The 13,251-nt window shown below is 35.5% G+C and overlaps 1 protein-coding gene across 1 annotated transcript; it reads left to right on the forward strand.

Annotated features, from left to right (window-relative positions):
- Positions 1 to 3,184: 3,184 nt before the first annotated feature.
- LOC100889803 (tRNA methyltransferase 10 homolog A) lies at positions 3,185 to 10,377 on the forward strand. Its single transcript, XM_003728404.3, has 7 exons — positions 3,185 to 3,267; positions 4,358 to 4,526; positions 5,713 to 5,887; positions 6,695 to 6,841; positions 7,372 to 7,518; positions 8,472 to 8,577; positions 9,469 to 10,377. Exons 2-7 carry the CDS (start codon positions 4,384 to 4,386, stop codon positions 9,933 to 9,935), a joined length of 1,185 nt encoding a protein of 394 aa, XP_003728452.2. The 5' UTR covers positions 3,185 to 3,267; positions 4,358 to 4,383; the 3' UTR covers positions 9,936 to 10,377.
- The last annotated feature ends 2,874 nt before the right edge of the window (positions 10,378 to 13,251 follow it).

Consider the following 13,251-nt stretch of genomic DNA (forward strand, 5'->3'; position numbering starts at 1 on the left):
TTGGGGGGTAATTATGCATGTCATCTGTACTAAAACTATCACTAAAATACTAGGGAATAAGAGAGGGGTGGATGCCAAGCACATTTCTGTTTTAAACTAAAAATATCATTTTGGGCTCAAAATTTCTTTCATGTAAGATATGTATTAACTTTCATTTGATATTATGTTATTATTAGTTTGAAGTACTTATACCTGTTCAAAATGCATTTGGAAATTGTATATTATATGTATGGTACAATGAAATCTGATAGTGTGATTTATTAAAAATAAAGGGCTTTTAAATAATAACAATAATATATAACAAATAATATTTGGTTTTTGTAAAGCGCATACTAAATTATAACTTCTCTATACGCTTCCAAAGAGCTTTGGAAATCATTATATAAAAAGTACTTTTATTTCAATTTTTTGGACACACCATAAATCTGCCCATTGAAACCATTTGTCTTCATTAAACATAATAAAAGATGTTGTCATGCCACATGCAAAGAAAAGAAAGTGATCCGACATTATGATATTGATGATAAGTCATTTTATCTTGACCCAAAATGTATGTTTTTTTATACGATGCACAATTTTGTGGGAAGCAGGGGCGGATCCAGGGAGGGGGCCCTCTCCCATCGAAAAACCCAGGTAAAACACATTAATGTTACCTTTTTTTTTTTGGGGGGGGGGGGGGACGGGCCCCCTCCCTTGGTGTTCGAGGGGGGGGGAGTGCGATTTTCAAATTATCAAGGGCAAACAAAAATTTAGTTTTCACTACCCCCCCCCCCCCTCCCTTTGCTTATTCCCTGGCTGGCTGTTTCGCCGCTAAATATTTTTCTCACGAATTTGGCCCCATCTTTGGCCCCCTCCCCTGCCGCCGGCTGGATCCGTAAGGAAGTGTAGGGAAGTGGCCCAAATAATGCACATCATCGGGACATTTTTATATTTTGTAACTGCTCTGAGTATTGACATGGAGTCGACCGATAGATTCTCAAAATATGATTTTTCTTGATTATTATTGTCAACTATTTTTATGCGAGAGCCCGAATTAGGAATGTGAGCATATTATTGTTTATTTCTATTTCATTTTATATTGTTGTCTGGGCGATACCGCTACTACCACCACAAAAAAGGCACTTGATTCGGTGCAATACCAGGCGCTACGGATTTGTGCGGGAGGACTACCTCTCACTTCCCTACAATCCTTACAAGTGGAAATGGGGGAATTTCCCTTGGATCTAAGGAGACAAATTGTGTCAAGTAAATATAGACAAAGTATCGAAAGATCCCCAAACCACCCATTATCACAAAACATAGGGCCATGTTGGCAATTTGATTATCTAAAGGGAAAAGACTTTCTTAGTAAACCTTTCGGGTATAGAACCCAGAGTAAAATAAAAAACTTCATGACAGAAACTGCCGTACCATCCCCATTTCCGCCATGGCTTTTTGAACCCCCACTGGTTTCGACCGAGTTGAGCTCTCGGATTTCAAAAGCCGACCATCCGAATGAACTACAGCAACAAAGCTTAAAATTGATTAATACAAAATGGTCGAACCAGTTGCATATATATACAGATGGATCTAAGTTTCCGGAGAAGGGCCAATGCTCGGCTGCTTTCTATATCCCACACTTTTCTGTACACCAATGTAAAAGATTAGCGAATTTTACCTCATCGTATAGAGCCGAGTTGGCTGCAATTGTTCTTGCCCTTCAATGGATCGAAGAAACAAACATCTATACAGGTGCAGTCATTTTTAGCGACTGCTTAAGTGCCCTCACAGCCTTGAAACATTTTAGTGACGAATCCTTTGTCACAGAAATATTTATAATAACGACCCGATTGAAATATAGAGGGATCGAAATCGCTTTGGAATGGATTCCAGGCCACTGTGGGATAGTGGGAAATGAAAAGGCAGACTTCTACGCAAAAAAAGCTCTAACTCAGGAAATTGAAATGCATAATAAATTGACTTTATTTGAAAAGACAAGTTTAATTTTGTACAGTTCAAAGTTACTTTGGCAAGAAAGGTGGAATGATACCCAATCGGCATTAAAAATCCTTCAGCCAAATGTTATCTCACAATATTCTTGTAAATTGGGAAGAAAAACTGAAACTATTCTTAGGCGACTACGCCTGGGAGTGTCTGGACTCAACCAAGACCTCTTGCGTTTGGGCATCCACTCCACAGGTTTCTGTGACAGCTGCCCAACATTAGAAACGGTCAGACATTTTTTGATAGAATGTCCAAAGTATATAATAGAAAGGGCCATGTTAATGTCAGAAGTTAATATTTCCAAGGAAGAGGACATTATGATATGTTTACGAAACAGTGACTCTCATGTACAAATGGCAATTTCTCGCTTCGTTTTTAGAACGAAGCGATTATGTAAAAAGTAAAATCAAAAAGAGATGAAAAACAGAAACCGCAATCAATTTGAGCTGAATAGAAGAGAAAATAGGTTTTTTGTGTATAACCTTATGCCTACACCTGTATTAGTGTCTTATTTGAAGTTTTGATCGTATAGACCTATATATCTTATTTAGGCCTCTTTTAATTAAAAAAAAAAATAATAATGATTGAAACAATTTAACATTATTTATTTGACCAATCGAAAAACATATCTTAATACATACACACAACTTTAGGGAAGTGGAGAGGAGAGAGAGAGAGAAGGATACATGAAATCTGCTGGGGAAAAGAAAAAAAGCAATTAAAACTTGCTATATCATTACTCGAAAGCATGTCACCCCCAATGATTATAGTAGTTAAAAGTCATGCGCTATATAAATAATTTCATGAACTAACTCATATAAACTAATAAAGCCCACAAGTGTTTTGCTTATGCAGTTGTCTTTCTCCTAATAAATAAATAAACCCTCTAAACATACAGGTACACGACGCCCCCTTGTCTATGCCAGAGTGACCTAGGTTGAGTTTATCAACCGAGAAGCGTACGGCGTAACATAACTCGCTGGGCTGGTAAGAAGGCATCATAGAAAGGACAGGGCCAGCGTGAGTTGGAACTGTGTGCGGATCGTGGTTTAATTTGAAATAATTTTTTGTTTTTATTTTTTTGTAGACTATGACTAATATTATATTAAAATGAGATTGGAAAAAGAAAGAAAGAAATAATAATTTTACCAAGACATTAAAAGAAAGAGATGCGATGAAATTGGCAACAATAGTCAAATTTGACTAATAGCCATTATAATACCAAACGAACAACAACAACAACATGTAGAGCAAATTTTCCAAAATGAACTGACGTGCTTTTTGGTGAGTTGATAGAGCTTTAATCCTAAAATGAGGCCTTATCAGTTGAAACTACATCATTTTTGACAGATTATTATATTATCACCGTATAATTCCGCACTGTAGCTTAAGATGAGAGCAATGTATTGTGAACGTTTTGTGCCCTGTCCCGTATGCTTAAATTTGTGTAGACCCTAGGCCTAACTAAGTATTCCAACAATAATTTGTATTTTTCTCACATTTGTTTTGTACATGTGCAGGATTTGTGTGTTTGAAAGATTTGTACCTTATCATGTTTAATATAGCCCTAAAGTTGGTGTCCGTGAATATTAAGACCCTTGAATATGGTCTATAAGCATGACTTCTTATGTGTGTTTTGAAAGGGCTGAATTGTGTGCAACGCAAATTTAAGAACCTGCTAATATGTTTTGGGGTCACAGCTCGGCGCGAAAATAACAGCATTAACAGTAAAGCAGTAAATAATTGGTTCAGTAAATTATCTTGTATTTCACAAAACTACAGTCATATGGATTATGGCAAGAGCCTTTATGTCTTTATCTCTTGTTAATGTTACACTTAAAGGTATTACAAAGTTTTGGTATGGGGTCATGAATTTGGTTCAAATCAACATATTAGAAGCATATGCGTTCCTACAATATTCATTGATCATTGTCGCGGATGAAATCGAGTCTAAAGTTATGAAATTATAAATAATAAACTCTTTATGCTGTATAGATCCCTCTCAAGGTCAAGATATTAATTTAGCTGTGAAACAATGTTTCTTGTCTAAAATCAGCCGATTAGCTATTCCCGTTTGGGAATTATATATCACAACTACATATTCTGAGATTTTCATGGTCTCAGCTACCATTGTACAGCCATAGGCCGTATTTGAAATTTATCAGAATTTACCAGGAGCACCAGTAAATTTTTGTATTTAAATTTTCTCGAAAACAGAAGTGTTTTAGGGGCTAATGTTCTTGATGCTTATAATACATCCACAGGGGCATCCAAATATATCAAAATTGTAAAGATTCACTATCCACCCAATTTTCAAAATTTCCTTAAACTTTGTATTACCTTTAATAATTTCTGTTTTATTTGTGGATTTCAGGAAATTGTCACTTTGCTGTATGAAATATGGAAGGGAAAGTGGATTGCGAGGACGATACGAACCCTGAGGCTGAAGCTTTAGAGACGGAGGTGATGCCAACCCTATCGAAAAACCAATTGAAGAAACAGCTCAGGCTTCAAAGATGGGCAGAAACAAAGAAGGAGAGAAGGTATGATGCCAGGGCCTGTTTCACAAAGCCTTTTTTTTCAATGACAAATGACAAAAATCAGGGACAAATCTGCTGATAACCAATCAGAAGCAAGGATTTCAGTAGCTTATAACAAAAACTGTCATTTGTCACTGATGACAAGTTTTGTGAAACGCCCTACCAGGTGTCGTGATAATATAGTTAACTATGTTTAGTATGTAATATTTGTCAAGAAAGTTTATGAGAAATTTTATAAAGAAATAGTTCATGTGACTTAACATATTATCTTCAATCTTTAATGGGCCTCTGAGAATTTAGTTGCTCGCTCTCTTTCTTGTCTATGTCTCTGTCTGTCTGTTTGTTTGTCTGTCTCTCCGTCCCTCCGTCCCTCCCTCCCTCCACCCCACAAGTCTCTCCTTTCTCCCTCTCATCACTCTCCTCTTTATCCCGTCATAATATCCTTTTGTTCTCTTTCCCTTCTCCTCCCCCCCCCCTCCCATCTCCCCCTTCTGATTCTTGAGGTCATCATCATGTGATGGCTCCGGCTGAGATGGAGTTCACTTTTTGATGCCACTCGGTCTTTCAAGAATTAGAGTTAAGGGCGTTGGCCCCTTTTAGGCAGGGTATAGCCTCCTGCATCCTCTGACACAACTTGGTCTTCAGCTTTATATGGCCTGGGGGTGTTTCACAAAGATTCTAAGTCAAACTTAACTCTAAGTTAGACTTAAAAATTATGGAGAACTGTTTGTAGCCTTAAAATAATATATATTCAAAAGCTAAAGTTCCAGTGTTTTTGACTTTTCATAAATTCCACATCAAGAACATGATATCTCCCATGATAATAGAAAATATGAATGATTTAAATCAACATTTTAGGCCTTTTGAAATATCTTTTACAAAATATTTTCAAAGATGCTAATGGTTTTCCATAATTGTTAAGTCCAATTTAGAGATAAATTCAACTTAGGATCTTTGTGAAACACTCCCCAGGGCCCTGTTTCATTAAACTTGTTATCAATTACAAATGCTAAATTTGTATGACAAGTTTGCTCTCAGCCAATCAAATACCCTGATTTCAGTAGCTTATAACAGTTATTGTAACTTGTTACTTATAATAAGCTTCATGCAAACGGGACCCAGGAAGTCATGCTCGATGTTGAGCTTACTCACCCCCTATTTATTCTGCTTACTGTCTATTTGTTTGCAGGAAAAAGGAGAAAGAGAAGATCAAAGAAAAAAAGAGGAAGATGTTGGAAGAGGCGAGACAGCAAGGACTAGATGAGGAAAGCCTTGGCGTGAAGAAGAGGAAGATGAGTGACCCTGAAGCTAGTAACATCAGGGTAGCCGTCGACTGTGCTTACGACTCTCTCATGGTAGAATCAGTAAGTTCCCTACTTGTTGGCGATAAGGTAAAATAGAAATTCAGGGAAAATCCAGTATTTCATACTGCAGAATCAGTAAGTTTCCTACTTGTTGGCAATATTAATGTAAAATAGAAATTCAGGGAAAATCCAATATAATCTTACTGCCCAGAATTTTTGTTCAGCTACCTAAAAAGGTATCTAGTTATCAAAGAGGAACTAGTAGTTGGAAAACTTTAATAAGGTATAGTTTATTACGAGGTAATATTAATAAATTCTTGTTGGCAACTTATATGGTCCCTAGGTGCCCAGTAATGTTATGTTAGTTGGAACATAAATGCTATTCACCCAACGAGCCTAGCTTTTCTGAGAGTCCTTTTTTCCCCTCTCAGTTAAATCAAGCAATATATAATATTTTGTCTTATTCTCAAACTTAAGTGTACTCTGTAAACTTATTTTATTACATACATACTTACCAGTATTTCTTTACTTGTATAATTCATTTGTTTTATTATATACTGTAATACTGTGTGGTTTTATGTCATGTCATTTATGTTATGTCATTTTAATTTGTGGATATTTGAGTGGAAAAATAAATCAAATTATCTCAAATAAAATAAAATCAATTTTGATAGTAAAAAATAATTGTTTTCGAGAGTTAAATTTAATGTTATGGTGGGTACCTCTAAACTCATTAGCTGTAAAGTAAATCATTTGGTCCTGAACTATGTGGGCCGAAAAATCATATTTTACAACAACATGGAATTATGTAGTTACATACATGTAATTTCACGATTATTTTGCTTTCTCCGTTGTATTGTTGAATAGGACGTCAAGAAGCTAATCAAGCAGATACAGAGGTGTTATTCAGAGAACAGAAAAGCAAACAAACCTCTCCAGTTCTATGTATCCAACCTGAAAGATAAGACAAAGCAGATCTTGGATGATGTCATCGAAGGTTACCAAAAATGGGATGTAAGTGATATAAAAACTCAATGGGTGTCGAGTAAATCATTTGGCCCTGAATGTCTTTTGTATAGATCGTAGGTTTGAGAGTAATAATAATAATATTACGCCTTTATATAGCTCTTAATACAATGTCTCTAATCATGTTGTAACTGTATAAAGCCTATTGGTAAGAGACGATTCTGTAATTAATGGGTTGAAATTTCAAAAAATTAGTATAAAAGTCATGTCTTACTATGATACCTCTAATATGGCATGGCATCTCCAACTACCCCCCCCCCCCCACCCCCAACCTCCAAAATCAAAAATCTGATATTCATTTTAAAACCCCCACTGCATTACTTATAGCTACTTGCGCCCTCTATATAGCAAACATTGCCTAATCGGTGCAAGTTGGTCCCCCATGATCCTCTTTTTCTTATGTTAATTGAGAGCTGATTTGATGAGTTAACAACATGTCAGTGACCTTGCAGGGAGGTCTAATTCCCCCCGGCCAAACTAGTACAGACGGGCTTTAACTTTTGATCGTTTCATTACAGATTCACTTCAGGGAGGAAGAGCCTGAAGCAACGTTTGGTGCAGACAACATTGTCTACTTGGCAGCCGAGTCTCCTAACATGCTCCAAGACCTGGATCCTAACAAGGTCTATATCATCGGCGGTCTAGTGGATCACAACCATCACAAGGTAAACGTCACTTCTGAGTAGAATCTGTTCACATTTTGCTTATTGTTAGATGCCTTCAATTAGGCTTTTATAGTACAGATATATTGACTGCTATGAGAGGCATCACTGTTTCTATAGGCTCAAGGAGACGTTACATCCTGCTATATGACCCCGAGGCGTGCCAGGGTAATGGTCATCCTTCTCATTAACTATTGACCATCAAGCGGGCATTGCTAAAATCAAGACTCCGATTTCGATCAATTAGATGACTAGATTTCTTCAGCATACTTAAGAAAGGTTAAACCTTTGATATTGGATGGTTGTAATAGCCTAGTTCATGTAACTGATTTTGTGCCAGAATTTTAAAGTATTTTCCTAAGCAGTAAGCTGGTAGAGAAATAGACCTTGTCTTATTGATTGGCTATATGTGCTTTGATAATTTTAGAATGTGATTCTAGGCCCTCTATTGTAAAGAGTGCAGTCGCACCTAAATCAATCGCAACTGTGTACCTTAGACTGAGATAGGAGTTGCGATTAATTTCAAGTTGCAAGTGATTCAAATCAATCGCAACTGTTTATTAGACAGGGCTCTGGTGTGAATAAATAAAGCATTCCATCTAGATGCAAAGTATGCATAAAATGATTAAATCCAGCTTAGTTTTCTCAAGCTATACTTCAGTTGCAAAGGATATCTATGTAAATATACTTTCATATAATTACGGTATACCACATGTAGTCTATCTTGTTATTCTATTACACCTTAAAGTTTTCCCCTCCTTCACTAGTTTTATGATTCTTTCATAGTAGTTTAATTTATTTTTCTTTGTTATCTTTGTAAAGTGCATAGAGATAAATCCCTGCATTTTGCGCTATAAAAGAATAATTTATTGTCAGTATTATTGTTATTATTTTTGTACAAACATTTACTCATATATTTCCATCTTCACAATATATGTTTCCTCATATTTTGCTAGGGGTACTGCTATGAGAAAGTGTTAGAGCAGGGTTGGAGCCATGCGCAGCTTCCTATTGGTGACTTTGTGAAATTGAACTCTAGGAAAGTTTTAGCAGTCAACCATGGTAAGTCTTGCTTTCTACTCCTGCGTAGCATGTCAGGCCAAGTGAATACTATATTTAGTGTATAATTTTTGGCAACATCCTGCTTCTATGGACAGAAACATTGATGAAAGTCTTATTACCCCAGAGCTAATATATGAATAGGACGTTAAATGGAGGCCCCGTGTAGAGAAGAGTCACTACCTTTGCATGTTAAAAACCCACTGCACTATTCGTATAAGAGTAGGGGGAAACCCCGGTGTAGTGGTTTACCTGCACAAGCCCCCAGTATAGTACGATAATACTCTGTAAAGAGGTATGTACTCAAAATGGAAGAAGGAGAAGAAGATATATTTGTTCATGTTTGTTTAAAATAAAACATGACTCTATTCAATTTTTTAAAATGTATGACATTTTGGATAAATTTTATCTCTGTGAGTTTGAATTATTCATATCAAACTGAATTTTGCACATGGTTAGGTTGGAGGATGTCAGATTTATTTTGAATTGAGTATTATGGTATACGTTTTTTTCTTCTTCCTTTTAACTATTTTTTTCTCAAAAACTTGAATTAGGTTTTCGTTTGTTTATTATCAGGGTCATAAAATATGTGGCAATGATAGGTTTAAAGCCCAACTGCACTGCCTATATAGCAAACAATGCCTAATCGGTGCCTGTTGGTCCCCCATGATACCCTTTTTCTTATGTTGAGAGCTGATTTGATGAGATAACCACCTGTCAGTGACCTTGCAGGGAAGTCTAATCCCACCTAGCTAACTGGTGCAGACAGGCTTTAAAGGAACTGAACACTAAACTATACCTTCATTATAGGGCTACAAGTATATATTTCAGATGGTGCAGATTTAGGATCAGGATTAATATTTAATCTCTTCTACGTTTACTTCTATTTCTCAGTTTATGAGATCATCCTGGCCTATATTCAACTTGGCAACTGGAAAGATGCTTTCTTCCAAGTCTTGCCAAACCGCAAGGTGGAAAAGTTTCTCTCTGAAAACAACTCAGCTCATGACGACATGAATCAATCATCATCAAATCTTAATGAAGCCTCCGTCGATGAACAGGATCAGAACGCATCAAAGGAGGAGGAGGTCTCTGTTGTTAACGCAAGACAAGAAGAGGAGAATCATTCTGTTGATGACAGGACAAGCGAGGATGGTGATTCAGATGATGATCAACGTCTGGGGAAGGACCTTCAAAATGATGTCATTAGCTCTGTTGAGAATACCAGCAGTACATGCACGAGGAGTGAGAACTTAATCAACCAAAGCGATGCAAAAGAGTTTCACTCAGAAAAACTTGACTTTGATAAGAAGCCGACAGTTAAAGTTGATGAATGTGGAGATAAGGATGCATTAAGCTGACAGAAACATTTTTGAAAGGGAGGAAAACCTGTCTGTCAGTGCAATGACTGAGTGAGTGTGGATAAAAATGTTCCACAATTGGATGATTAAAGTTGTTGTATATGTTATAACATGATAGATTAAGTGTCTTGTAATCAAAGTTTGTTTAAATGATAGCAAAATGGAGTCCACAATCTTTGGTTTAATGTGAGGGCAAATGCCAGTAGTGATCATGCATGGATTCTCCTGTTTTTCCTCCTTCATTTAACAATTTAAATCAAGTATGTGAAATTACATAAATGAACAGCACCAATTTGAATCAGTTTTTAAAAATCATGACTTAAATCAATTATTTTAATCAGCTTTGTATTAGAAAATAAGGTCTAATTACCTGCCAACAAAATAATGGAGTGTTAGCTTTAATGCTTGTTCAGGTAAACTGCAGTAAATAATGTTTTGTTTTTTTAATCTTTTTCTGTTTCTTAACTAAAAATGGCAAGTGGGGTTGAAAAATTAGCTACTCATAACAATGGTCCTTCGTATACATACCTATCTGTGTGGTCTAAGATATAAAAATGTGAATGCAGTATGCTTAAGAACGTTTAAAGAATCCCAGTAAATTGCGGCATTGGTGAACAAAAGCCCTCGCTCTAATACTTTTCGCTTTTGGATACAAGACAAAAGGGATTCAGTATACTAAGCTAAGGACGATTTCCTATTTCTTTTCTTCCATATTTCATCCAGATTGTAGCCTCTCCATATCCTGTTCATGAAAAATAGATCAGGGGGGTGTTTCACAAAGACTAAGATTGACTTTACGTTGGACTGAACTATGGCAGGCCATTTATGCCACTGGTTGTTCTCACCATTATGATCTTTACGTAATATTTTTTCCTTCAATAATGAATTATCAAAAAATGTAAATTATGTAGATTTGAGACCATGATTTTACGTCCCTTGACAGACCAATGCCAGTAAATGGTGAGCGAAAACAGTGGCATGAACGACCTGCCATAGTTAAAGTCGATCTTAGTCTTTGTGAAACACTCCCCTGGTTGCACCCATAAGTAGTTGATTTCAGTAATTTGCCCCACCTGTTTCCATGTAAATTTCATCCTTGGCATCTATACTTCTGTTGTTAGTTACAGGATCCTTTGCACATGTTCAAATTCTCCATGGTGTTTATTACAGGAGATGTAATTTACTATTAAATAGCTTCAAATTTTTCACAAGGTTAATTACAGGAAGTGTAATTTATTATCCAATTAGACCAGGGGGGTGTTTCACAAAGACTAAGATTGACTTGAAGTTGGACTTAACTACGGCAGGGTATTAATGCCACTGTTTGCTGTCACCATTTACTGGCATTGGTCTATCAAGGGACTTATAAATCGTGGTCACAAATCTACAGAATTTAAGCTTTTGATAGTTTATTATTGAAGAAAAAAATATAATCTAAAGATCATAATAGAGAGACCAATATTGAGAGCAACCAGGAGCATGAATGGCAAGCACTGAATCCAATGACCGGGGTAATAGTATATTTGTAAAGCGCTTAGAGGCATTTGTATTAAGCACTATATAAAAATTAAATATTATTATTATTATTATAGTTAAAGTCAACCTTAATCTTTGTGAAACACCCTCCAGTTTTCAATCCTGTAGAAGTCCCACTTTGCGCATTTTAAGAATAATCCCTGCCGAAGTGATGGAGGTGCTTCTTGACAATGTTTTGTTTGCCCGCTTGAAAAGAATACTACCACCTGTGTATCACAGAACGAACCATGATTGGTGCATAAATGAATAATGATGATGTTACTTTCATGAACACATACCGGTATATCTTGATGGGTTTTACAATTTTGTTCAAATGACCTTTATCTGCCCATGTGCAGATAATATACCTACAAACTGTTCTGTATCATTTAATTCTTCACTGTTTATTTTTACAGGAGATGAAATTCACCCTCACCCAAGAATGCATGTCTGAAATTGTTAATAAATTTTAGAGATTCTCTTGTGAGGGTTAGCCATTTCAGTGTATTGGAAATTGGCTACTTTTCGGTATCCATTTTTTTTTTTTTTGGAAGGGAAAAATAACAGCTTTTATTAAAACCTTGGTTTCAGGATGTCAAATTTAGAAATGTAGCTTTTCCCCTGATTCATTCTCTGTGCTGTAATCTTCATCGTATCACAATCTTGTTTCATAATTCTCATTTCTGAAGTTGAATCGCTTGTGATTGATAGGCCAAAGAGTAACCAACTGGTTTGGGTATTGGAAAATAACCTTGAAAGTGATATCTTTATCACTTGTGTACTTAAGTATGTGTGCTTCAAAGGTAAGACTATCACAGTGAATCGTCTCATGTTTTTAAAATTTGTGATATTTTTTATTTTTTTTATTTTTTATAAAGAATTGGTTAAATGAGCACTTGCAAATATCTGACATGGAGATTCCTGGATATGTGATATTCAATAAAAGACATGTTTACAAGAAATCAGTACAGGTAAAAGTATGTTTTCTGGAAGATTCATCGATTCCATGAAGTATAAACAATACATGTTTATCAAGTATGCAAAATGGTACAGTTTTTCATGTAAGATAGATTTTAATTTATAGATTCTAATTTGATGTTGAACCAGAACTTGTCTGTCAAAATGACAAAAATACACGAAATGAAGACTACTAATAAATGAATGATGAAAGAATACAGTTAGTTTTACATATATTTTTTTAATTTCAAATATTTTGAAAATAGGTGCTTAGCACAAGGAACTTGGAAGCAAAGAAATATTATAGATAGCATTGCAAGAAATATTTACATGCGGTTAATATTTAGTACAAAACACGAGTATAACAATATTGATGGACGGAAATTGTTTTATATGTTAGGAAAATGCCAAGCGTGCATACATATAAATAGAATTAGTATAAAGAATCACCTTTTAAAGTTGCATAGCACAAATATTAGCTTGCATACGGTACTCTATTCACCATGAAAGTTATTTCAATAGTATATTACAACAAAATAGTCCAACTTCTCTCCCCTTAATACAGTGGGTTTGAATATACACAACAGCTTTCACCTTTTTAAAATCAAGATGAGTGTATGTACAAGCATTGAATTTATTTAAAAAAAATTCACAATCAAATTTTGGAAGAAATGTTAATCCTTGATTAATGCTAAAATCTTGATATTAGCATTTTAGGAATGTAAATGCTGCTTGTTTTTTACAGTATATCTATCATCTTAAATTGGATAAATTTCTTGTGTTTTACCAATGACTGTTCTTAAATGAATGTTCTTTCATTGGATGTCCTACAATTGTATGTGTT

This window comes from Strongylocentrotus purpuratus, unplaced genomic scaffold (assembly GCF_000002235.5).
Source record: "Strongylocentrotus purpuratus isolate Spur 01 unplaced genomic scaffold, Spur_5.0 spur5_scaffold_10, whole genome shotgun sequence".
Classification (NCBI taxonomy): domain Eukaryota; kingdom Metazoa; phylum Echinodermata; class Echinoidea; order Camarodonta; family Strongylocentrotidae; genus Strongylocentrotus; species Strongylocentrotus purpuratus.